A 27,219-nucleotide genomic window follows, 5' to 3' on the forward strand; every position below is an offset into this window, starting at 1 on the left:
GATTACATTTGATTAATGTATTGGCTTGTGACTTTTATTCCAAAGTGGTCAAAACAAAAAGGAACGAGATTGAAAACAAAGCAGTTGAGCCACAAAGAAAAGAATACCAGTACTATTATTCAATTATATATATTTATCTCCGGTAGGCTCTCAAACCTTGTCCCACGTGCGAGACGAGTTAGTACAGCTGGGACAAAACCTTATCAACACAACGTCTTGTACTTGAGCTACAATCTTCACTTCAAGATGGCAGCCTACAGAAAAATCCTCACGTCAGAGTTTCCGTCCATTGATACCGAATTATTGGAATACGTTACTGGTGAGTTCATTGATTAGCCTGTACAATTAATGACGTTAAAAAGACAATCTTGGTTTGTAGAAACATGAGATTTATGGTATGTTACCAAGGAAATACTCGCAGCTCCACGTGTTGCGACTTTTTGATAGGAAATGCCGTGTTTGGCTTTGCATGATTGATTGCACCATCACACCGGCACCGTGGCATCTTCTTTGAGTCTTGATCCACCACCACTGGCACACAGCAGGTGGCGGTGAGATGAGTCTGCGGTGCGTCTGTCTGCCAACCATGGCCACCAGCGCAGCTGCGTACGTGTGGCAACACTCAACAGCGTGAAAAGAAAGTATCATATTGTACTCAGAATTCCTAATCATGGCAGGTTGTTATCATTCAGTTAATGGTTTTAAATGAACAAAAACAGTCTTCCAGATGCAAGAAGATAAACTTACTATGTAACACTAAGAGTAACAACAACAACAGTCATGATCAGTGTTCATTCATTCTTGTAATCTTGGTCAATGATTGTTGGTCTAACATTAAGTAAGCAAGCACAGCACAGGTTAGAATTTCGAGATGAAATGTTAAAATGGCACAATAAAAGAGGAATTGAGACTGTCAGAGTCAAAATTGAAACTATCCTATCCTTATGCAGAGACTCCAACTCTCCCGCTTTCGATGGGAGATCTCCCGCCGAAAACCCATTTTCACAAAATCTCCCTTTCTCCCGCTTGAGATTTAATTTCTCCCGCCCTGGCTCTGTGTCTCCCGCTTGTATTGTTTTGTAGATGCCAGTCAATTTTATAATACACATGCATGTATAGCATCAGCACATGATATATATGAAATGAAGTTTTATTAAGCCAAAATATATGATTTGATTCATTGAATTATTACTTACTTAGTCACGTTAGTGCCATCGTATGTTGAAAATAGCCTGAGATAGCATGAGAGAGCATCTATAGAACCCTATAACCCAAGGGACTTTGCGCACATCAAGTTGGAGTCTCCCGTTTGTGAGGGGTGCAGGCGGGAGAATCTCCAGATCAGATGGTGCTTGGGGTTGGAGTCTCTGCTTATGGCCTGGTAATGACAATACGTCTGCAAGAATATTTACAGGTTGCAATTCTCACTAACGTTAGAGATAGAGTAAAACTCCCAGTTTTCGGCCGGCCTCCAGAATCTGGACACCAATCAGTATCATCCATCACAAGCCAGCAAATTCTATTGTCACAACACATGCATATCCCATCGTTTCACACACTGGCACAATTGTTCACAACAGGAAACTGCCTGTAATAGTCACCCCCAAAATCCATCTATAATGAGTAAAATCTCAAATTTTGTCATCAAAAACGCAAAATCGGTGCAACTTTTCCCCAAGGCGCGCGAATTAGATCTAAGTCCCGTGCTAAGAATTGGGGTAAAAAAAAAAGTGCTAAAAATTGAGAAATATGCCGATCTCTTGCGAGATTTTTTGCTTATCGCAAGCTCAGAGTGTGATGGTATCCTCAAAAACACAAAAGACAAAACAAAATCTCCGTACATGCCGATGCAGTGACTATTTGTAAGTGTACAGGGGTTGAATGAAAGTGCTGACTCGCCAGAATTCGGACACCAACGGGCGCCGCAACGTCCCCGATGCAACCTTGCGCCAGCAAGGTATGGTGCGGGGCATTTTTCAGCGGCCTTGTATATGCATTGACATTGAACACGTCCGAATTCTTGACAGGCCGGACGGATTCTGGGGAATTATCGAGGTGATAATATTTGGGGATTTTGTGAAATTTTATGATGTTTTTAACAAAATCAACATTGAGAAAAAGTAGCTTGATATATCTAACCTACATTGTGATAAATATAGTTTTTTTTTGCAACTGATTGACAAATTGCCCTACATCGACGTAAATAAGCACTGAATTGATCAGTGTTTTAGTAGTAGCCATGATAAAAAATCATGGGCTTACATACTCGAGCAGGATTCGAACCCACGACCTCCTGATCACCGGACAGGCGTCATCTCCACTAGACCACCGAGCTTTCGCCCGACAGCAAGTGTTGGTTCTAATCCTTATAGCATGCAGCGGGTACTGCTTTTGTTATTCAAATTTATGAAGTTCTTCCGTCGTGATGTTTTCATTGCAACTGATTGACAAATTGCCCTACATCGACGTAAATAAGCACTGAATTGATCAGTGTTTTAGTAGTAGCCATGATAAAAAATCATGGGCTTACATACTCGAGCAGGATTCGAACCCACGACCTCCTGATCACCGGACAGGCGTCATCTCCACTAGACCACCGAGCTTTCGCCCGACAGCAAGTGTTGGTTCTAATCCTTATAGCATGCAGCGGGTACTGCTTTTGTTATTCAAATTTATGAAGTTCTTCCGTCGTGATGTTTTCATTGCAACTGATTGACAAATTGCCCTACATCGACGTAAATAAGCACTGAATTGATCAGTGTTTTAGTAGTAGCCATGATAAAAAATCATGGGCTCACATACTCGAGCAGGATTCGAACCCACGACCTCCTGATCACCGGACAGGCGTCATCTCCACTAGACCACCGAGCTTTCGCCCGACAGCAAGTGTTGGTTCTAATCCTTATAGCGTGCAGCGGGTACTGCTTTTGTTATTCAAATTTATGAAATATAGTTTTGTATACACATTGAGTTGAACAAATATTGCAGAAAAGCTTTGTAAGTGTCCGAAAACTGGTGGTTTTACTCCAGACCTTACCAGCATTAATCATCATTGAGTTGTCCTTGGCTTTGGAGTCTACAGGAAGCCATACTGTAACATGTAACAGTGCAAAAACTTACCTGAAAAATGTTGCTAAAAAAATCACATCAGTCGTGTACTTACGCTGAAGTTACAATGTAGGTCGTGCTCTGATCTGCAATTAGTGCATTAATTAATGAATTAGGAACGCGCGTGGATAAATCTCACATGCGTGATAAATGGCTGATTTTTGACCAATTTCATGAATGAAAGGTGGTCTTCAGCCTGTGTGTAGAAAATTTTGTCTGCGAATGGCTGCAGTAAGTTCCACATAAAAAGTTACCAAGTTAACAAGTTCTTCTCTTTCTCCAAACCCATGACCCTCTGTAGGAGTGCTGGATGGAGGTAGTGGAGAGTTTGAGGACCAGAATGATGTCTATGATGCGGTCGGATGTCTCCTCCACGAAGTGGACAGCGACAGAGATGAGGATGGGATCCGGAAGATCTGCAAGAAGCTTTTCAAAACTCTCCAAATGTAAGGGAAGTTTGCCCAGTGCGGCAAACCTCTTTTCTGTCCGTCCGGATGGCAGACAGTTATCACTTTCATATCCAGTTTTTTGGATGAGAAAGTTGAATATGGATTGTAATTGTCTCTGGGGATGCTAGTTCTATCATACGTCTGTCATTGTCATAGATATACAAATGTGTACAGTGTACATCTCATCAGAAACTAATGTGTGACTTTTATCCATTGTTGTTTATGAAAAGAAAAAGTGAATGGGACCCTATTGAAAACAATTCGCCCCAGACAATACCGAGATCAAATTAAGCAATATTCTCATACTTAATTGACGTAGAAGTAGAATAGAGAGAATGAAGAAGCATGTCAAATTGGCAAACCGGTGTCACAGTGTTTTTTGTAACATTGGTCAAGGTGCCATGCCATAGGCAAAATTTCAATTGGAATAATAAACATCACTGCATAGTCATATTTTATGTTTATCCTTGAAGATTGATTTAAAACCAGCGGATCTAACACCAGTGTTTACATATCAAACATTCCACACATCTCAGATATCAGTCCTTATTTCTTTGTCATAATTGCATTCCAGTGCTCTTGTTTTTTGACAAATTTGTGTATCAGCATTTGGCATATTGGATGACATTTTGCAAGGTAGTAAAAAAAGATACGTTTAAATTCAGCGAGCTCCTGTATTTTGTAGGCACGTACATGTTTGATTAATTGGAGAAGTACATGGATAAACTGATGAAAAGATACTTCAGATAAATGATGAATCAGTTGGGTGACCTTGACCTAACAGCAATAATTGAATTGAATAACTGAAACTGCACTGGTCTTACACTCGAGACACAGTAAACAGTTCCAGCATATTTATTTTCATATTTCACATGAGATATACATTTCATCGAAATACACTAAAAAGAATACAAACCAAGCAAGATACAAAATATGTTATAAATCGGGGCATGGACAGAAAGTGTGTCAGCGTATGTAATGTACATAAGACAATTCTCTATAACTTGTGAAATATGATGGAACCGCAAAAGCAAAGCTTGTAAACGCAGGTTCCAAGAAAATATACCAGTGTAAATTTGATATGCATTTAATGGAGATGGGACACAAAGTAATAATGACGAAACTATATAAAAACTAAATTATCAAGGTACAAAGGAAAAAGAAAAAAGAAATGAAAAAGAAAAGGAAAAAAAAAACCAAGAACCCAAGGAATAACAACAGGGTAAAAAAGTTAATATAGCATATAGATACACAAGTATATACACACACATATCTAGAATCAAATTCATAACGAGTTCAATATGTTACTACAATGGTACGGATGCAGTGATTATATAATGGGAGCATAAACCAGAAGCAAACAATCATAAACTGCAGGTTGATTCATCATACATTAAATAAGGATACTGCAGATAACATATCAAAGAAAAATTCTAATCAGACAGGTTATATTCATTTATTAACTTTGATTTCAATTTTTGTTTGAATATAAACATACTAGAGCAATTGATTAAGTCGGTGGGAAGATCATAGAATTTAGGTCCGGTAAAAACAATTGTTTTTTGAGCAAGGAGTGTACGAGTACGTGGAAGGTGAAATGAATCTCTTTGTCTTGTTGGGTAAGCATGGACGGCATAGTTTTTCTGAAACATGTGGGTAAATACGTCAGGCAAGCCGTTGGCTGATAACTGAAACATAAGTGTGCCTAAGTTCTATAAAAACAAGTCAGCAACCTTAAGGAGTAATGTAATGACATAATGTAATGACATACTTCATTTTACATACTTTTTCTTCCATGTTCCATTGTATAATTAGCTCAGCTGTTGTTCAAATATGGCAACATCCTTTTAGTTGTCATTTCCCTTCAGCTCTCTGAAGACAATGGGTCTCTAAACATTTTCAAGTTTCTACTGTTTAGATACATGTACTCGATCATAATGGATTATCTTTCTTCTTCCCAAACGCTTTTCAATTTTCCTGTAGAAGCGGCGGTGACACACAACAGAATGCAATCCTGTTGGATGCTCCCGTACAGCTCAGCGATAGACAACTGGACACAGGTTAGAGACAAGTTTATTCAATGCATATGTGTTGATTCATATGTATATACACGTAAACCTCTAAGAATGGGGTGAGGGCCATGAGGGGCTAAGACATGTATGGTGTATTCCAAAGCAAAGGCCTGTGGTATTGCAAACAGATAAATTTCCTTTGAGTGCAATATCTTATGAGATACATGTATTACCTTCAGAATTAAAACACCGCGTAACTCTCTTCTGCTTCACTGCTTTATGGTATTTCATCTGAAGGGATATTTTTCTTTGTTGTATTTTCAACCCCAAGAAAAACACACAAGAAACAAAAACAGAAACAGAAAAAGTAACAATGCTACAGTTTGTGTGTGTGTTGTTTTCCATGGACCTTTTCAAGAGCCATGCTATCATCAGCCCAGAAATATTAATTTCTTATTTCTACCGATGAATGTCAACAAGAAGATTGCACAAAATGGTGCAATTTTCCCTCTTTCCTTCTCTTTGTCACTCTTTCTCTCTCCACATTTATACCAATCTGTCTCTCCCCCTTCACAAAGCTCTGTCTTCAGAGTCCATTGTTTGCTCTGTACTTTGATATGATTGGATAGCTAGTGCAATGTGCAATGTGCAATGTGCAGTGAACATTGATCTTTGTACAGTGTAGTGAATATGGATGGAGCACATGTTGCACAGTGAATTATTACTTCCGCCAAGGAAGGAATTTAATATGTTTTCATTGGTGTTAGTTTGCTTGTTTGTCTGTGTTCGAAATACAGTAACCCAAAAAGTTGTGAACGGATTTGCATGAAACTTGCAGGAAAAATTGATAATGACACGGAGAACAGATGATTAAATTTTGGTAGTAATCTGGGAGCTTTTATGAACTTTTGACCCTAACTAGGCCGGGGGGGGGGGGGGGGGGGGGGGGGGGGCCTCCGAGGCCCCCCCCCCCCCTCGACGTTCCGCGCGATGTATCGCAATCGCAAAAAGCTATCGCCGTGACGTTTCATGACTTTTTTCTTTCGAGTCTCCCGCATCTTTTGACACTAAATTTGCGACGCCCGGGCGCGCTGTTCCGAAGTTACGCATAAATATGTACATGCATGTCGGACGAAAAATTGCTCAAAAACGTAAATTCGTGTACAATTTTAATGCAAACTGTGCTTACAGGCAAATTTCATAAAAGCATAATTATTTTGGTGTTTTATTGATTAAAATCAATGAATAACGTATTTTCTTGTTCGGAGCGATGTCGTGGACAAATTTCATCGAAAAAACAATGAAAAACATAAAGTCGAAAAAACAGGGAAATACTTAAGAAATTCAAAAAACAATAAAATACTTTAGAATTTTTTCTGATATCACAATTTTTTTTAACAACATTTGCTAAGGACACTAAAAAGAATATTTACACAAAAGATGTGCCTGTTTTGAGCTTTATTTTGTGATTTATACCAAATAGTCTGTTTTCATGCATCATTATGCATAAATTAGCATAATTTAGCATAAATGATAATTTTTTGAAAAATTACAAGTTGTAACTTCATGATATTTTAAATTACATCATAGGCAATGTGTGTGCCAATTTTCGTCGCAATTGCGCTCTCGACGGCCGAGATCTGGAGGGGGGGCCTGGGAGGCCCCCCCTGGCTCTATCAACTACCTAAATAGCCCGGCCTAGTTAGGTAATTGGTGTTAGTTTGCTTGTTTGTCTATGTTCGAAATACAGTAACTCAAAAAGTTGGGAACGGATTTGGATGAAACTAGCAGGAAAAATTGATAATGACACAGAGAACAGACGATTAAATTTTGGTAGGGATCTGCGAGCTTTTATGAACTTTTAACGGACTTTGTTTTTTAATGGCATAATGGGTCAATGAACTTGGGAGTTCATACAAGCTGCACGTACATTGTATTTGAGGTTTGCATGCGCGCACACTAGAGAGAAGCACTGCACAGCTGGAAGCTGATGATGTTTACAAAAGGCTTCTATTGGGAAATTGGGCGATTTTCATCATGCGTGTGTGGGTGGAAATGAGCTCCTTGGTGCAGAGATCTTTGCTCTCTGAGTGCTTTTTTTGTTTATTTGAGCATCCTTTGTTCCTTTTACAAAAGTCTATGTGCCTATGTCTGCTGCTTTGTATTTTTTTCTGCAGATATAAAAGGGAATGATGACAGATCGATATGGATGACAACTCGTGAGAATGTGTCGGTGAGTGTCACCATCCCTTGTCAGGGAATTAACACTTAAATAACAGTCAATTTTTTTTTGCACACTGCATGTATTGCCACTTGTGGAAGAGGAAATTATGTATTGGGTGTTACCCTTTCAGTCTTGATAAAGTGGCCTCTTATAATGCGCTGAAGTCCATCAAGAATGATGCTCATGGCGCTTTAACACATCTGAAATGAAATCATCACCGTCATGTTCAACAGTCCGACATTTTCTTTTTTTACATATTGCCAACTTATGTTCTTAATTTTGTGCCCCAGTTACACCTCTGTCTTCTTTAACTTTTTAGATGCAAGTCATCAGATTTACTTTGCAAAATTCTAGTTTTAAAAGCTGCACTGCTTTTGCGCACTTTTATGAGGATCTTGGAAACATTAAAATTTAAAACATTTGGCTGCATTGAAAGATTACTACAATATGATAACACATAGGCTCAATTTCTCTCACCTTCCATGAAAGCTTCGGTTATCTTGTGCATCACACCTCTAGATTTAAAGGACAAGTCCACCTTCATATACATAAAGGATTGAGAGAATGCAGCAATATTAGTAGAACACATCAGTGAAAGTTTTAGGAAAATTGGACAATCCGTTCAAAAGTTACGAATATTTTAAGTATCTGTGCAGTCACTGCTGGAAGAGAAGACTGACAGTGTATGATGTCACATGCGTACAACGATATAAGGAAAATAAAAAGAGAATTTCACAAAACTGTACTTTTTGAATAAAGTGCACATTTCTTCGACTTGCTACTGATGTACGTATGTTAAGGGTAATATTATTCCCCCTGCCTTCTGAAAGAGAGAAGTCGAGTGTTCTTTTGTTATGCGAGAAAAATGGAAATATGTTGAATTTTCTTTATAAATTCTTTCTTTATATTGTTGTACTCGTGTAACATCACAAGCTATAGTTATAGTCTTTTCATCCAGCTGTGACTGAGCAGAAACTTCGAAAATTCATGACGTTTTTAACGGATTGTCCGATTTTGATCAAACTCTCACTGATGTGATCTACTGATATTGCTGCATTCACTCAACCCACATGTCTATAAAGGTGAACTTGTCCTTTAATGTGTGCGTACTGCTTTCCTTGACTCGCTTCTCTTGCTGTACATAAGGTATATTAAAGGACAAGTTCACCTTTATAAACATAAGGATTGAGAGAATGTAGCAATATTAGTAGAACACATCATTGAAAGTTTGAGGAAAATCAGACAATTCGTTCAAAAGTTATGAATTTTTAAAATTTTTGTGCAGCAACCGCTGGATGAGAAGACTACTGCAGTGTATGAATAACTTGCGTGCAACAATATAAGGAAAATATAAAGAGAATTTCACAAAATTCCATCTTTTGAAAAAAGTACACATTCCCCTGACTCGTTACCAACAAATGTTATGGGCAATATTATTCCCAATGCCTTTAGAAAGAGGCAAGTCAAGAGCTCTTTTATTATGCGAAAAAAGTGAAAATATGTTGAATTTTCTTTTACATTTTCTTTATACTGTTGTACGCATATGACTCACAAGCTGTAGTAGTCTCCTCATCCAGCGGTTCCAACACAAAAATTTTAAAAATTCATAACTTTTGCATCGATTGTCCAATTTTCCTCAAACTTTCACTGATGTGTTCTACTAATATTGTTGCATTCTCTCAATCCTTATGTTTATGAAGGTGAACTTGTCCTTTAAATGTCCTCATGAAGTGTTCTAGGAGTCGGAAGTGTTGTCGAGTACTGGCATTTAATAATGATGTGTTTCTTCCCAAATCAGCAAGTGGACAAGAAGAAACTGGAAAAAGCAGAAGCAAAGCTGAAGGCGAAGCAGGAAAGAAGGTCACAACAACCTGAGCAGTCCAGCAAACAGAATGGGTGAGAGAAGCCATGTGGCTGTGTCTGTTTGTCTCCTGGTTTGTCCTTATGTCCATCTGTTTGTCTGTGTCTTTTATCTCTTTGTCCATTGTCTGTCTTTATCTCTGTGGGTATGATCTGATCAACAAACGCATTGAAGAAAAAACATGCCATTGGTTGATTTGTGGTTGTGCTACTGGACTTCCTACACCAAATGCATTTGAGGTGAAAGTGAATGCATGGCACGGTGCCCAGTAATTGTTTTTGCCAATTGCTATTCCCATGAACCTGTTGTATATATCCCTTTCTTCATCTTACAGTGTGATCAGTGCATCAGCCAGCCAGGCGGTGAGCAGGAAAGATGTCAAAGCTGACCAGGCGGGGGCGTCCAAAGCGACGGACATCAGGATAGAGAACTTTGACGTGGCCTTTGGCGAAAAGTGAGTTTTGACCGCATGGCTGCTTGATTCCCTTTTTCTTTTCTTTTTTTTTTATCATAATGAAGAATAACGTAGTAAAGAAACTTGTGCAAAGAGCAGAAGCTTTTAGTGACATGATTTTATTGGAGTTCTGTATTGTACAGAGTCAAATTTGTGAGTGTGCATTTGCATTTGTGTGTGTGTGTGTGTGTGTGTTTGTGTGTGATGATCTTGATGTTACAGCTCTGAATTGAACTTTTTCTTGAGATTGGAAGGCAGATGATTGTATATGGTGATGTTCTTTAGCTTGTCCCAAAGTTCTCTATTTTTTTTGTGTCTTCTTTTTTTTTTTCCTATCTGTTTTATGTAGAATTCTGCTGAAGGAAGCAAACCTCACATTGGCATTTGGTAGGCGCTATGGCCTCGTGGGAAGGAATGGAGCTGGAAAGAGTACATTACTACGGATGATTGGAAGGTAAAAACATTGTTGCTTGCCCGGCAGAAGGGGCCTAATGCTTGTGGACTCAAAAAATCACAGAAAATAATGGTTGCTTGATATGTGAACAAGCTTTCAAAACTGTCAATTTATATCAGGAACAAAAATTCGGTTTTGGGGTAAAATTTCATGCTAAGGCTTTTCTGCCCGCAAGCGACGACATATCCTGATGAGTGTTTAAATCTTGCATTGCGTACAATGCTGTAAATTTCAGTGTTCATTCTTTTTGTAAAAAAAAAAGAGAACAACAACCAGTCCCAGTGATAAAATGAAAAGACAAATTGTGTCATCTATTGAGACTATGTACAGTATATTCTGTTCCAATTTCATTTCAGATGCACATCTTTTTTTTTGCTTGTGATAGAAAATGACATCTTTGTGTTATGTGAACCATCACCATATTTGACTGTGATGAAATTTCAGATCCCAAAATTATAAAAAAGTATCAGATGATATGGGTGAAAAATATGTAAATGGAGATTTGCCTGGACAACAAAGTTTATTCTTCAATTATGCATCTGAAGGAATGAAATTAGATATTATTTCGTAAAGGTCACATCAAAATTTCACTGTCTGCGATGGCACTACAAAATGTGAATAAAAATGTGGTTTTATATATACATTGAGCACAGAAGAGAGACGATTTTGGAGCATTCCTACTTGCCGGTTTGTTTTCATTATGTGGTCAGAGGGGAAACTTGTTATAGTGAGGACCTGAAAGTCATAACAATTGCCTTGTATCAAGTTTCTCACTATATCAGGGTAACAAAACAAAAACAAAAAAATAATTGGAAAGAGTTGAGACCTGGAAAATCATGTTCTTATAAAATACTTTTGTTATATCTGACCTCTTTTTAATGAGATTCCACTGTATTTGGTTATCTGACCAAGAAATAAATTAATATGTTCTTCAGCCGGGAGCTCAAGTTCCAGTCTCACATCTCCATCCTGCATGTGGAGCAAGAGGTGGTCGGTGACGACACGCCCGCCCTCGAGAGCGTCTTGGAGTGTGACGAGAAGAGGACAAGACTACTCAAGAAGGAGAAGGAGCTGAATGATGCTCTCCATGGTAACAGGTCAGTGAGAGATAAAAAATAGATAGATAGATAGATAGATACATAGATAGATAGATAGATAGATAGATACATAGATAGATAGATAGATAGATGGATAGAAAGAGAGAGACAGCTTCTGTAGCTTGTAACCTTCTATGGATAGATAGATAGATAGATAGATAGATAGATAGATAGATAGATAGATAGATAGATAGATAGATAGAGAGAGACAGCTTCTGTAGCTTGTAACCTTCTATGGATAGATAGATAAATAGATAGATACATATAGATAGATGAATAGATAGATAGATAGATAGATAGATAGATAGATAGAAAGAGAGAGAGAGACAGCTTCTGTAGCTTGTAACCTTCTAGGTCCCATTTTATGAAAGCTGTTCAGGGGGGCATTTCATGAAGCATTTTGTCAGATATTTGTCCTGACAAATTGTTATAAGCTACTGAAATCCTTGCACCTGATTGGCTGAGAGCAAATTTGTCCGACAAATTTGTAGGGCAAACTGCTTCATGAAATGCCCCCCTGATAGCAGCTCTCTAGAATGGCAACAGCCATTCAGGAAGCAGAATACTTGTCATTACTATAACACTTGCCATTGCAAGGGATGCTGTCACAGCAACTTGTAATGAAATGGGGACCTTGTCTTTCACCCAAGGGGAATGGACTGTCTCAATGGACTGTCTCGATGGACAGTGTGTCTACATCACACACGTGGAAGTCCCTGGTTCAAGGCCCAGTGAGGCCAGCTGATCCAGTATGGTATGCTAACATACTTTGGGCTTTGTAATGAAGCAAAATTAAGGAACGGTGTTCTGCAATTTTGTGCACATCTCTTTGAACTGAAGGTAAAATATGAATTATTGTGCAGTTGATAAGTGGAATACACTGTACAAACCTCATAAACATATTTTTTTTTTTATTCAGTAGGTACAAAGTAGTGGTTAAAATTGAAATGTAAGACTGCCCTAGACATTTGTTACCAAATATGAATGATGGATTGTTAAATCATTTTCATGCATTCCAATGTTTTGATTTGTGTTTGTTTGGTTTTTTTGGTCTGCCTGTATTGTAGCTCTGGTTCTAGTGATCCTAGTCTTGGTTCCAAGCTCTCCGAGGTTTATGCCCAGCTGGAAGAGATTGAGGCAGACAAAGCACCATCAAAGTAAGTTAAAAAAACTGTTCTCATTTCCATGGCCAAAATGCTTCATCTTTATCTCCATTTACATATGAAGCATTGAAGGTACCCAGTAGTTTGCTTGTGTGTGTACATTGTATGATGTTACATGTCAGTGATAGGAACATAAACTGTATTTGGACTGTGTAGTTTCTAAAGCAAATGCGGCAAGGGCAATGCTCTTTCATGTAGGAAATAACTATATGGCAGACTATACATCAGGCAAGTTAGCAAGTGGACCAAGCTGTAGTATTCATTTTCATACCTTAAGAGTTAAGATTAATTAACATGTCATCACAGAAATTGATTTGCAATGTTTTTTTTTTTTTCTTCTAATTCACAGATTAAGTTTGCCTTTTAATCTTACTGTAGCAGTGATATGATATGATTCTTTTGACATCAAAGGGTTTTATGAAATAAGATGAAACTATTGATCTTACCAAAACTGTGTGTCCAGTGGAAATGTACAAAGTTGTAGGAGGTCAGTGTAAAGCTATGAGACTTCGCTGGAAGCTATATGAAAACTTCTGACATCTCTTATACTGTAAAAGTGGATATTTTCGTGTGACTAATTTTTCACGCTTGGCCAGGCAAGAAGAGTTTCGCATGTTTTAATTCTGCGGAGTCAAGACATCAGCTAACTGGAATGGAACATAGCTGGAGCTACCTTCTGGTTGCACGAAATGCGTGAAAATGTCAACACTGCGAAAATTTCCACTTTTACAGTACATACATTTCATTTAACCAAAGGAATGGCATGATTAGTGCTGTCCATGTATTCAGCTGTGCGTGTACATATCACTTGCTGTGATAGGGCATCATGGTGCTCCAAACCGAAACTGAGTGCAAGGACTGTGTGCTACCTCTTTTACATTGTTGTTTTTCCGTTAAAATTTTGTCTCCTCTGTGCAGGGCAGCCATGATCCTGAATGGTCTTGGGTTTTCCCCCAGCATGCAGAGCCAAAGTACAAAGTAAGAAGATACAATGTATTTCTTGCACTATGAATATTTTGTAAAGGAATGTTCATTTCAAGCCTGTGGCTTTTTCAAAAGCAACCTGATGCTGATTTATCATTCATTCTTACTGTGGTTTGAGTGAATTAATGTTTCAGTGAATCAAATTATTCCAGATTTATAAGATGTGGACTGGTATGTGATTTCAAACTAGTCCAGTCTGTGTGGTGCTTGAATACTACAGTTGGCAAGTAATGTGTCACAATGTATTCAAACAGCACTCATGCATTGTGGGGTCAGAAAAATCTGCACACAAAAAATGTATGGGTTTTTTTTTTTGGACATGTGGTCTTTATACACACTACAGGTCATTGAAGCAAGATAAAATGTGCCAGCAGTAGAGATTATGTTGATTTAAGTCCGTATTCTATTGAGCAATTTTGAGTACAAGTAGTAAACCATACTCTATTTGTCACAATCCCTGTCTGTATCAATGCAGACCGACACCTTCAATCCGCTCTTTCTGTACCAACGAAAAGATGACCCTCAATGTGATATTATGACTTAAAGGATCATCCAGAAGCCAAAGTAACAAGATTTGCCATTAGGCCAGTAAACGAGCTGGAACTTTCTAAACTCCCCACAAAGGAAAAATCATGTCCTGTTTCAACACCTCTGCATAAATTCATGTCTGTCAAACAATGTATGATTTCAAGACATTTCTTCACCATATTTCGTATCCCACAGGGAATTTTCATGTCTATCAAACGATGTATGATTTCAAGACATTTCTTCACCATATTTCTCATCCTACAGGGAATTTTCAGGTGGATGGCGAATGAGGATAGCACTAGCGAGGGCGTTGTTCTCCAAGCCAGATTTATTGCTCCTTGACGAACCCACCAACATGTTGGACATCAAAGCCATTTTGTGGCTGGAGAATTACCTACAGGTGAGAGTAGTGTGTGAAACATAGAAAGATAAAATGCATGTGTGTGTTTCAAAGAGGAAGTGTGATTGCTGTTAACTGCTTGTAGTGTATGTACTGTATATTCTTAGTGTGCAAAAATGTCTTGAAAACAATACCAGGAAATAAGCAAGAGATGGAAGTTCCCAAGTGAAAGTAATGATGGGATTTGGTATGATGCTGTAAGGCTAATGAATCAGAATCGCTATCGCATAAAATAACACAGAGCTACAAAGTCTCCCAGTTCTGCAGGAGGGCTTCCTGAAAACTGGAAATTTTTTTCCATGTCATGACAAAAGGATATTGGAAGCCTCCCTGATTTAGGAGTAGGTTTTGCCTGTGGCAATGTTGCAATATGTCATAGAGAATACCCAAGGAATCTCCTTGATTTTAAAAGTTTGAGCGTTGGCAGACCTGCACGTGTTTAAATCATTTGTGTGTGTGCAAGGAGTTATTAGACTCCTTGGTGTGTGCAATGAATTTGCTGCAGCCTTGCAGTGTGTTTTCACTAGTGTTGTGTCACCGTCGGATGACAAACTTTCAAAACTGCAATTCCATTTAAAGTATGTACTATATTTTATGATTTGTAGTGTCACCTTCCTTACCTGCATCCTCGGCATTCTTCCCTGGAATGTGCCCTACCCATCCCTTATCTTTTTTCTCTCTCTTACTGTTTATCCCCAAATTGTCCAACATTTCCTCCCCTTTGTGCTGTCATTTTTAATTGTGTGCATTCCTGTCGCTCCAAACAAAACAATCACATTGTCATCGACTCTTCCGTATCTGTACATTGTTTTTCTGACGTGCGATCAAATGCAACATCTGAAATGTGTATGATCTACGAAAATTTGTTGAAAAAAACAAAGGACAGATGAAGAGATGAAATGAAATTTTTGCTGGTACCTTACCAGGACTGGCCAACCACCATCCTGGTGGTGTCCCACGACAAGAAGTTCCTGAACGAAGTGGCGACCGACATGCTCCACCAGCACTCCAGGAGAATTGACTCCTACCGGGGAAACTACGACCAGTTCTTCAAAACCAAGACGGAGAAGCTGAAGAACCAGCAGAGAGAGTATGAAGCACAGATGCAGTTCAGGGCGCACGCTCAGGTGGGGGTTGCTGTAAATGTAAAAGATGTAGATTTTATGAGTGTAGGACTTGTTTGAGTGAATTTCGTGCTGTTGCAAACTACTACAAAAACAAAAAGGCCTGCATTATTTTAGGGGATAGGTATCAATATGTACACTGAAACACCTTCCAATTATCAATGAGTGAGGTTCACTGAAATTCATTCAGTGCAAAAATTGACTGCACAAAAGTTTTTGCCTTTTGCAAGACATGTTTCATGCCCTCTTTACGCTCTGATTTTTTAACATGTTTTTAGCTCACCTGAGCCAAAGGCTCAAGTGAGCTATTGCGATCGCCCTTCGTCCGGCGTCCGTCGTGCGTCGTGCGTCGTGCGTCGTGCGTCGTGCGTCGTCCGTCGTCCGTCGTCCGTCGTGCGTCGTGCGTAAACTTTTTACATTTTCATCTTCTTCTTGAAAACCCCAAGACCGATTTTCATCAAACTTGGCAGGTAGCATCCCTAGGGGGTTAGGAACTCAATTTGTTAAAATGGGCACCATGCCCCACCCAGGGGGCCCCCAGGGGGGCCCAAACCCCCCAAAATTAAGGAATCTGTAAAAATCTTCTTCTCTAGAACCAGAAGTGATAGAGCTAAGTTAATACTATGAGTTAGTACATTGATGACTGTAGTTTCAAGTTTGTTCATGGCAGAATCAGGGGTGCCCCCCTTGGGACCCAGGGGAGGGGGGTGGGGAAGGGTTCTAATGGGGCCTAAATTGTACATTTTCATCTTCTTCTTGAGAACCCCATGACCCATTTTCACCAAACTTGGCAGGTAGCATCCCTAGGGGGTTAGGAACTCAATTTGTTAAAATGGGCACCATGCCCCACCTAGGGGGCCCCCAGGGGGCCCAAACCCCCCAAAATTAAGGAATCCGCAAAAATCTTCTTCTCTAGAACCAGAAGTGATAAAGCTAAGTTAATACTATGAGTTAGTACATTGATGACTGTAGTTTCAAGTTTGTTCATGGCAGAATCAGGGGTGCCCCCCTTGGGACCCAGGGGAGGGGGGTGGGGAAGGGTTCTAATGGGGCCTAAATTGTACATTTTCATCTTCTTCTTGAGAACCCCATGACCCATTTTCACCAAACTTGGCAGGTAGCATCCCTAGGGGGTTAGGAACTCAATTTGTTAAAATGGGCACCATGCCCCACCTAGGGGGCCCCCAGGGGGCCCAAACCCCCCAAAATTAAGGAATCCGCAAAAATCTTCTTCTCTAGAACCAGAAGTGATAAAGCTAAGTTAATACTATGAGTTAGTACATTGATGACTGTAGTTTCAAGTTTGTTCATGGCAGAAGCAGGGGTGCCCCCCTTGGGACCCAGGGGAGGGGGTGAGGAGGGGTCCTAATGGGGCCTAAATTGTACATTTTTATCTTCTTCTTGAAAACCCCATGACCCATTTTCACCAAACTTGGCAGGTAGCATCCCTAGGGGGTTAGGATCTCAATTTGTTAAAATGGGCACCATGCCCAACCCAGGGGGCCCCCAGGGGTCCCAAACCCCCCAAATGAAGGAATCTTTATAAATCTCTAGAATCAGAAGTTATAGAGCTGAGATAATATCATGAGTGAGTACATTAATGACTGTAGTTTCAAGTTTGTTCATAGGAGATCCAGGGGTGCCCCTCTTGGGTAGGGGGGGGGGTGGTTGGAAGGGTCCAAATGGGGGCCTGAATTGTACATTTTCATCTTCTTCCTGAAAACCTCATGATGGATTTTTGTCAAACTTGGCAGGTAGCATCCCTAGGGGGTCAGGATCTCAATTTATCAAAATGGGCACCATGCCCCACCCAGAGGGCCCCAGGGGGCCCCAATCCCCCCAAATTAAGGAATCTTAAAAAAATTGGGCCCTTATTGTACATTTTCATCTTCTACTTGAGAATGCCTGGTCAAATTTTAATTTAGATTAGTGACTGCGTGAAAGGTGAACTTGCGATACTCAGGTGAGCGCTAGACCCGCGGGTCTCTTGTTTTTTTTGTTGTTGTTGTGTGTATTTATCACCGAAGTACAAATCCTGAGAAAGGGAAGTCAGCTCCATATTCAAGTTAATGTCAATTAAAAAAGTGTACAAAATATCAAACAGCACTAAGAAATGTCACTACAAGATTTATGAGAAAATGATAAATGCTTTGGAATTCTAAAGTTACAATGTATGTATGTTTCTGTGAATCCATTATATTGATCACCGTTGTGCAAGTTTGATAAGATGTGCAACTGTTTGACAAATTGCCCTACATTGACGTAAATATGCACTAAATTGATCAGTGACCAGTGATCTTTTATCATGGCTACTATTAAAACACTGATTAATTTAGTGCTTATTTACATCGATGTAGCGCAGTTTGTCAATCAGTTGTGTAAAAAAAAAAAAAAAAACAAACCTCTCGACGGAAGAAATTCATGAATTTGAAATGTAGTCTTTCTTCAGTCCTTACAAGAAGATATTCTAAATAAATGATTTTTTTTTTAATGGAAATTCTGCCTGTAAGGTCTCTCTCTTTTCAGAAGTCACCCTCGATGTCATATCAGATCTTGCTCAACTCCTCAGCAAGTGCACTGTATGAATAAACCTTCTGTCAAATAACCTGATATCTGTTCAGTTTTATAGGTTTGTGATTTTTGTCCCCGCCGAACGAGTTCGAGCAGGGGACTATGAAACGGGCTCCGTACGTGTGTGTGTCCGTGTGTCCGTCCGTCCGTCCGTGTGTCCGTCCGTCCGTCCGTCCGTCCGTGTGTCCGTGTGTGCGTCCGTGTGTGATCAAAATCTTCAATTTGCTACTTCTCTGTCATTTATGAGCCAATTTTGATTCTGTTTGCTTTATATGATAGCACTACATGGGAGCTTTGAAACTTCTACACAGTATTTCAGTCGTGACCTTTGACCTTGACCTTTGACCTATATTGTACATTTTGCTACAAAATGCTACTCCTTCGCCATTTCTAACCCGATTTCGATTCCGTTTGCTTTATATGATGGCACTAGGTGAGGGCTTCAAAACTTCTACACAGAATTTTGACCTTTGACTTCTTTGACCTTTGACCTTGATTTTTGACCTATATTGTACATTTTGCTACAAAATGCTACTCCTTCGCCATTTCTAACCCAATTTCGATTCCGTTTGCTTTATGTGATGGCACTAGGTGAGGGCTTCAAAACTGCTACACAGAATTTTGACCTTTGCCTTCTTTGACCTTTGACCTTGATTTTTGACCTATATTGTACATTTTGCTACAAAATGCTACTCCTTCACCATTTCTAACCCGATTTCGATTCCGTTTGCTTAATGTGATGGCACTAGGTGAGGGCTTCAAAACTTCTACACAGAATTTTGACCTTTGACTTCTTTGACCATTGACCTTGATTTTTGACCTATATTGCACATTTTGCTACAAAATACTACTTCAGGCGGGGACATATATTACGCACCGCGTAATTTCTACTTTTCCTTGTTTATTCTTGACAGACTTTTATCGACAGATTTAGGTACAATGCCAATAGAGCAGCCCTGGTGCAGAGCAAAATCAAACAACTTGAAAAACTGTGAGTTATGGTATTCGTTGTCATTTTTACTTTAATGATTTCATTCTGAGTAAATTGCTCTAGTATGCATCACATGTAGGACATTGTATTTAGAGTCACTGGTCTCTTTGACTTAAAAAAAGGTGGTGGTTTTGGTTACCAATGTGTGTTCATTACAGCGCTTGACGATAACTTTTTTTCTCTCATGGCCCATTCGGGCCACTTAAATCTCTGAATTGTAAAATTTTGGTGGCCCGAAAAAGAAATGCAGTGGGCTGATGTAATAGGAAATATAAAAATTCAATTTCGATTTTAGCTGCCCAATTTGGCCACCAAAAGAAAAATTTGGTGGCCCAACATCAGTTTTTAGTGGCCCTGGGCCACCAGGCCACCACTAATATGGAGCCCTGTATCTATCCAAAAGAGTATATAATCTTGTATATGCTTATCTTTGCTGAATATAAATGGCAATTTCCTACCTAGGCAACTCCTTGTTTACCAGAGATTCATGTTCGTGTCTCATATTCATGTTCGTGTCTTTATATGAGAGTTGTTTCCATTACAATTTCTTGCATATTTAAAAGAGCCAATGTATGGTATATCCAAAGCATAATATAGTAGTGGTGAGTAGCAATTGTTACTTATTCAAATTTCTAATTCCGTCTTTCGTTGAACATTATTGGCCTTCAGAGAATCTGGCTGAATTATGTTGCAAATTTTGCGTGCGGAGTCTCCTGGCATACTAGAAACTTGAAGCGTGACTTGTTCACATTGTCAAGGTGAATTGAATGCTGACTTACACATTGTATGCTACAGATATGTAGTTGCATTGTCTTGCCATCTGAATGTTTGTCACAAATTATTTCTATTTTTCCTTCTGCATTTATCATCGTCAGACCTAAGCTGATTCCTGTTGAGAAGGAGAGTGATGTTATACTAAGGTGAGACCAATGTATGAAATACTCTATATGTGTTATCTGTACTTTGAATTAGTATTGATACATGAAAACAAAAGATTTGATTCTGATTCCGGTTGATTAAGACCTTACATTCTTCAAAACACTTTACAGCTTACATGTCAGTGAGATTGAGGCATATATAAAACCTACATAGAATGTCACCCATGCAAATAATTGTATGTACATTTGGAATGAATTTTACAATTGTGCAAATGTTTTTTATTCAATTTTTTTAAAGAATAGAACTAAATCTAAAATTGAACTGGATTGATAGTAGTAGCCTTCGTACAAGAGGACTGCACTTTGCCTTGTCAAATGCACACTGATGTTCTGCATTAATCACGTTATTACCTGCTTTGGTTGGACCTCTTGACCAGGTTTCCGGCGGACATCCAGAAACTTTCCCCGCCAATCCTCCAGCTGGATGAGGTGGACTTTAATTACGGTCCCGATGCCCGGATTTTCAGCAAGGTCGACATCTCAGCCAACATGGAATCAAGAATATGCATAGTAGGTGAAACCTTTGCCTGTAGTAGCAGCTTTAGGATGGATTTTGGCATGAGAAACCTCCATATCTCCACCCTTCCCACAGTGTTGTGAATAGTTTTGACTAAAAGAAAGTGCCTATCGCATATTGGCATACTATAATTATTGTATCTGTATGGCAAACATTTTGGAAGCAGGACGTGTCGTTAAACTGTAAATACAATTTCAACAGTGGTTACATTTGAGATTGAGAGATACCTGTGTCAAGACAAATTAACATTTACACTGACATCGATGGAAATAACTTGTCCATATTTAGCTTTTATCAAAGAAATAGCGCTTGTGTCTTTTGCTTCTATTTGCTCAAGTAGGGCAGTTTAGAATTCCTAAGTTTTGAGATTTTTTACTCAGTAGTTAAAGCAACATTCGGACGATTTATATAATTTAACATCATGTAGTACATTAACCGACAGATCCTTGTATAGATATGTGGAATCTATTGTGGTCCCAAAGCAGACAAGTCCATACTCTGAAAACCCCAAATATGATACACTGAACAAAGATGATGACATATGAGGCTCACATATTTCAGTAATGTAGCAAGGTAATTCCATGACAGCATCACTTACTCGAAAATTCTGTCGTGGTAGAATTTATGCACACTTTGTTCTGCTTCCTTGAGCACCCAATCATGCATTCTTATGGTGAAGCTGCTACATGTATGTCATCATTTTTGTTCATTGTGATTTGTTATCAATATTGAAAACATTCTTATTCCGCATCCCAAACAAAAAAAATTCTGAAATTATTTACCTAGGAAAACCAATTATTTCACAAGTGTTAAATGGTAAAAGTCTGAAAAGCATTCAGATTTTTTTTTTAAAATCTGACCTTTGACTCCTCATTCCTCCCTCTCACCCCTCTCCTCTCAAACACAGGTGGGAGAGAATGGGTCAGGGAAGACCACCCTACTCAAGATTCTCCTGGGTGAGCTCAGTCCCACCTCGGGGGTGAGACACTGTCACCGCAACCTGAAGATCGGCTACTTCAGCCAGCACCACATAGATACCATGAACTTTGACCTCACGGCCATTGAGGTCATGGCCCAGAGATTTCCAGGTAGACTGCGTTACTTGTTATTCTGTCTTTTATATCTTTTGCATGGACCCATAGAGCTTGAACTTGTTCGTGGCATAAGTAAGCAGTTTTGCAAGAGATTTCAGCTCTTTTTCTAATGAGTGAGTCATAAATTGATTGATTGATTGATTGATTGATTGATTGATTGATTGATTGATTGATTGATTGATTGATTGATTGATTGATTGATTGATTGATTGAGTGATTAAGTGAGTGATTGGTGGGTGGGTGGGTGGATGGATGGATCTAAAGCAGGATGAAATGTGCATTCAGATCCATGCTGAATTTAAGTACCAAATTCCACAATATCCACCATTTCTGTACTGATCTTCATATTCATTAGGGAAGAATGTAGAGCAGTATCGGCAGCAGCTCGGTTCGTTTGGAGTGACCGGAGACCTAGCCACACGTCCAGTGTCCAGTTTATCAGGAGGTCAAAAGAGCAGGGTGGTCTTTGCCCTCATGTGTGCTGGAAAGTGAGTGTCGGGAAACCCCTTCCTTAAGGAGCTTGTTAGTTATCTATTTATTTGTTTATTTATTTGTTTTTTATGCCTCCGCAACGAAGTGGCCGGAGGCATTATGTTTTCGGGTCGTCCGTCCGTCCGTCCGTCCGTCCGTACGTCCGTACGTCCGTACGTCCGTACGTCTGTACGTCCGTCCGTACGTCCGTCCGTCCGTACGTCCGTCCGTCCCGTTTTGTTTTTGTCGATATCTCAAGAACCGTGTGGTGGTTTTACATCAAACTTGGTATGAGGGTATATCCTTGGGGGATGATACTTTGTGTGGATTTTAAGGTCACAGGGTCAAAGGTCAAAGGTCACAGGTTATTTTGTGGAAAAAAAAATTGAAATTTCATGTTTTTCTCCATATCTCGCAAATGGTTCAAGGTATCTTCATGGAACTTAGTATATATGCTTGTACCGATGGGCAGTGATTATCTAGGGAAGTTGGGGTCATGGGTCAAAGGTCAGGGGGTCAAAGGTCAAGGTCAACTCCTCAAAATATCACTACTTTCCTTAAAATGCAATATGCCTGAAGGGTTTTTTTTTTTCAAACTTGATGTATGGCATGTATTACCCAATATATATTTTTGGGGAAGTTTCTTGCCAAAAGGTCAAAGGTCAAAAGGTAAAAGGTCAAGTGAAAGTGCTAAATTGCACTTTTTCCTCCATATCTCGAAAGTAACTCAAGGTATCGTCATGAAACGTACATATTTATGCATGTTCAACCTAACAGTGATTCTCTTTGGAACTGTGAGATCAAAGGTCAAAGACCAGGTTTAGATAATGCTATTTTCCCATTTGATACTGAAATTATGCTTTTTCTCAATACCTTGAAAATTACTCAATGCATAGACTTATAAAAGGGTCAAAAGTCAAGTAAAAATCATCAGTTCCCCAAATACCTGCACTCTGACATTTTAATCATTCATCCAATTGAACCTAGTTCTAGAAAAAGTGAACATTCAGCACATTTGTGTCAAACCTGTCATTTTAATATTTTGCCAATTGTGTGAAACTGTCATCACACATTGTCAAGACATTGTACTATAGACCTATTAGGAGAACCATGCATTATGGCAGAGGCATATCAGTAGCCGTAGCGATATATCTAGTTGTTTATTTATTTATTTGTTTGTTTACTTGTTTATTTATATGTTTATTTATTCATTCATTTCTTTGTTTGTTTGTTTGTTTATTTATTTATTATTTTATTTAATAATGTATTAGTCCTGTTTTCATAGGATGGATTTAACAATGAGTTGAACACTGTTGTTTGTGCATGGACGATAAACACATATAACAGCAAAACAGCAAACTGCAAACTGCAAACTCCTTCAATGAGAAACTTATTCTTTGGTTGCAGCAGCTGTACTACTAGGATATCTACTTACTATGGCAGGAAATACACGTATGTGTAGATATGTGACAACTGGTAGCTTGTGGTATGATGCTTTAGAACACTGAAAGTTCCTACAGGAGTATCTCTGTATTATGACATATATAGCATGGGACTTCAATAGTTCTGTCTTGCAATATGGTTCATCACTGCTAAGACATTTTATTGTGGCGGTGATGTCTCCATCTTTCTATTTACCAATTATTTTCCTGCACGAAACTTTGAGGAGTGTTTAATTTCATCAAACTTGATAGCAACACCAAGTTTGAGAAGAATCTAGTTCATCTGATTGGCATGGTGTGGATAGAGGATGAGTTTCAGGCAGTGGTTACATTATTCTTCCAAAATATTGTAATTTCTTTAGGATGAATTTCAAGAACAGTTTGATGAAGCTGTGATAGTATTATTCATGAATCGTTCCTGGTAGTTGGTCTTTATTGCTGCAATACTGACAAAACTATTATACAAATTCATTTTTAAAGAATTTTTTTTTCACCTTTAATATTTCTAGTCACACCTAGTCTTGTAGCTAATTATGAGTAGAAATGTAATCTAATACAATGACCATTGCATGTGGTTATTGTATTAAACACGTGTGCCAGATCATTGTGAAAGCAAATATAGATGAAGTCTTTTCTTTCAAACGCTGATCCTGGTTTTCTTCTGCATCGCAGTCCCAACTTCTTTATACTTGACGAACCTACAAATCATCTGGACATTGAAACAGTGGAAGCCCTTGGAAAAGCCCTGACTGCATTCAAGGTAAAAGTGTTTTAGAACATGCAGCATTCTTGAACGTACTGTCAAAAGCATCTCATTTTGTAGTAGTCCATATTTGTGATTACTGTGTTTTAGGAGTGGTACCTAAGTTTTAAGTTTCTCTTGCTGTGGAAGGTTCTCTCGTGGATATGTTCATAGTCTTGTCTGTCATTCTGTCTATCTGTCTATCTATCTGCCCGGTCATCTGTCCATCTCTATCTATCTGTCTGCCTGTCTGTCTATCTATTCATCTATCTATCTGTCAGTGTAACTGTACATGTGTGTGGCTGCCTATGTGTCTTTCTGTCTGTCTGTTAATCTGTCTGTCTATCTATCTATCTTGTATTTTATCTATCCACAATGTATCTGTCTGTTTATCTATTTGTCTGTCTTATCTGTATGTCTGTCTGTCTGTATGTCTCTCTCCCTTGCTCCCTTGTTTACTACCTGTCTATATGTGACCGTGCATCACAAAACGAACAAAAAGTCGCACACACTGATTTTGCGTGAGGACTGAAAATAAGTGAAATAGGTCAACCTAGCCAATTTTGACTTTTTCATATTTTCTGAAAGAGCAAGTCTTCTTTTACATTATGCTAAAATTTGGGGTCATAAAACGGGCGGGAAAGTGTGTTTTTTTTGCAGTTTATCTCGAATATTTTTGGTAGAATAGTGTGATTAGGTGTGTCTTTAGAGTCCCTTTTTAATTTCTGAAAAACCTTGTACACACTCTTCAGTTTCAACTCTAATAACTTTTGAAAGGATAGTGCTACTGCTTTGAAAGTTGGCATTAATTATGGACAGAATGTGTTAATGAGGCATGCTTAATTTCAGTTTGATATGATAATCCTTTCTTTGTTGTTACTCGGGTGGTTTACTTCCTGTTTTTTGTCCCATTCATCGCACAGCCAGCACGGTTTGGTAAAGATTAAAGTGCTTGAATAGACACTGTCCTTCAGAGCCTCTTTCTCAGTTCACACTTATCCTGAGTTTGCGCTTTCTTTCCAATATTTAGATAGGTTAGGAGAGTCCATTTGATTTGAGTTATACATCATTTTAAAGCTTAAAGTCTGCTCTTTCAGAATATGTTGTTTGTTTTGTGGTGCAGGGTCACATATGGTGTGCTGTTATCTGTCTTTATAGTGTTTGTCTCATAGTCACTGCACTTGTACTTGGACTTTGTCATCACAGTATCTCTAAAACCATACCAATGGATTTCCACTGGCCTGGACTCACATGTTAGAATTCCAGCATAGACTGATAGCCTATGTCCATTACTGTCTGTCATTGCCACATTTCTGCATCTTACATTTTCTGCTAGTATTTTATGACATCCACTGGAAGATGACTGTAACACCAGAAATTTTAACTTTTATTGGAGACGATGGCTTTTTTCGCAGCACAAAATTTTCATGAATTGCTCCTGGCATTTATTGCATATAGTGTAGACAAGAACTTTCATGTGCATTTGAATTTCACAATTTTTTTTCTCCTTGTGAAATTTTTGAAAATTTCATGCACGCTAAAATTTCAAGTATTACCGTCAGTATCAGGAAAGACTATGGCCAGAGGGAAAAATTGTGGCATATTTGTGATTTTTCAGACCTTTAAATAGCTTTCAGAATAGGGTTACTTAAAGTGCATTGCAGTTGTCACATGACTTTTTTTCTCCTCCTTCGTACCCATCGCAGGGTGGAGTTATACTGGTATCTCACGACGAGAGTTTGATCCGAATGGTGTGCAAGGAATTGTGGGTATGCGGGGACCGGACGGTGAAGGCCATGGAGGGTGGTCTGGACGAGTACAAGAAGATGGTGGAGAAGGAGTTTGAGCAGCAGAGATAGGAAATGATGGGGAGTCATCCATCATGAACCGTGCCTAGCCGTTCCAACTCATAATGCTATGGATGGGACTACAGCCAACATCATCCTCTTCCCCTCCCCTCCATACCATGCTCTGTTTAGGATATTAAGTGTTGTGCTTTAATTCTATTTGCAATGCTAATGCCTGAAAAGAAATAGGTTCATGTCAGCTTTGAAGTCATGACATTTGTTAAAGATATCACAATCTGATTTATTACATATGTCACATTGCCATTATTAACAGTTAGCCTGTTACCGACAGAAATCTGCTTAATCCTGTGTAATGGCTATGGGGATGTCAGAATGTGGTAAGGAGTGACTTAACCTGCCACAATCATCTTAGAGCAGCTGGAGATATATCTAGGACATTTAAAATGAGGGTAGGAAATCACCTTTCAGTTACAATGTAGTTTTACCTTGGACCACTGTCTCAAAAAGCTGTCTCTATATTAAAGACTACTGTTAGTATTGGCTTCAAGTGAAAGTTCATGAACATCTAGGGGTCTTGCAAAGATACCAGATCCAAATTTATCGTGGAATAATAGCACAATCATAATTCCTGTGATTCAGTGCAATAGTGACTGGTCAGAATGATAATATATTGGTTGTGAGAGTACTTAAAGGCATACAATCATGGCGAGTGGTTTGTGCGGCACAGAGACGAACGCAACACGCTGCCTCCCCCATTCTGTATCAAATGTAGTGAGAATGAGAATAG

At 39.0% G+C, this 27,219-nt stretch overlaps 1 protein-coding gene across 1 annotated transcript; it reads left to right on the forward strand.

The window, feature by feature from the left end:
- The first annotated feature begins 245 nt into the window (after positions 1–245).
- LOC139733954 (ATP-binding cassette sub-family F member 3-like) lies at positions 246–26,560 on the forward strand. The gene is made up of 19 exons (XM_071644767.1): positions 246–319; positions 3,410–3,554; positions 5,541–5,617; positions 7,747–7,802; positions 9,592–9,689; positions 9,989–10,108; positions 10,458–10,562; positions 11,498–11,659; positions 12,727–12,816; positions 13,741–13,800; positions 14,599–14,734; positions 15,661–15,861; positions 19,344–19,420; positions 20,296–20,340; positions 20,736–20,868; positions 21,783–21,963; positions 22,325–22,457; positions 24,555–24,642; positions 26,331–26,560. The coding sequence occupies exons 1-19, from the start codon at positions 247–249 to the stop codon at positions 26,481–26,483; spliced, it is 2,133 nt and encodes a 710-aa protein (XP_071500868.1). The 5' UTR covers position 246; the 3' UTR covers positions 26,484–26,560.
- Positions 26,561–27,219: the final 659 nt, after the last annotated feature.

Source organism: Diadema antillarum, unplaced genomic scaffold (assembly GCF_040938485.1).
Source record: "Diadema antillarum isolate AM-2024a unplaced genomic scaffold, OU_Dant_1.0 seq00000507_RagTag, whole genome shotgun sequence".
NCBI classification, from domain to species: Eukaryota; Metazoa; Echinodermata; class Echinoidea; order Diadematoida; family Diadematidae; genus Diadema; species Diadema antillarum.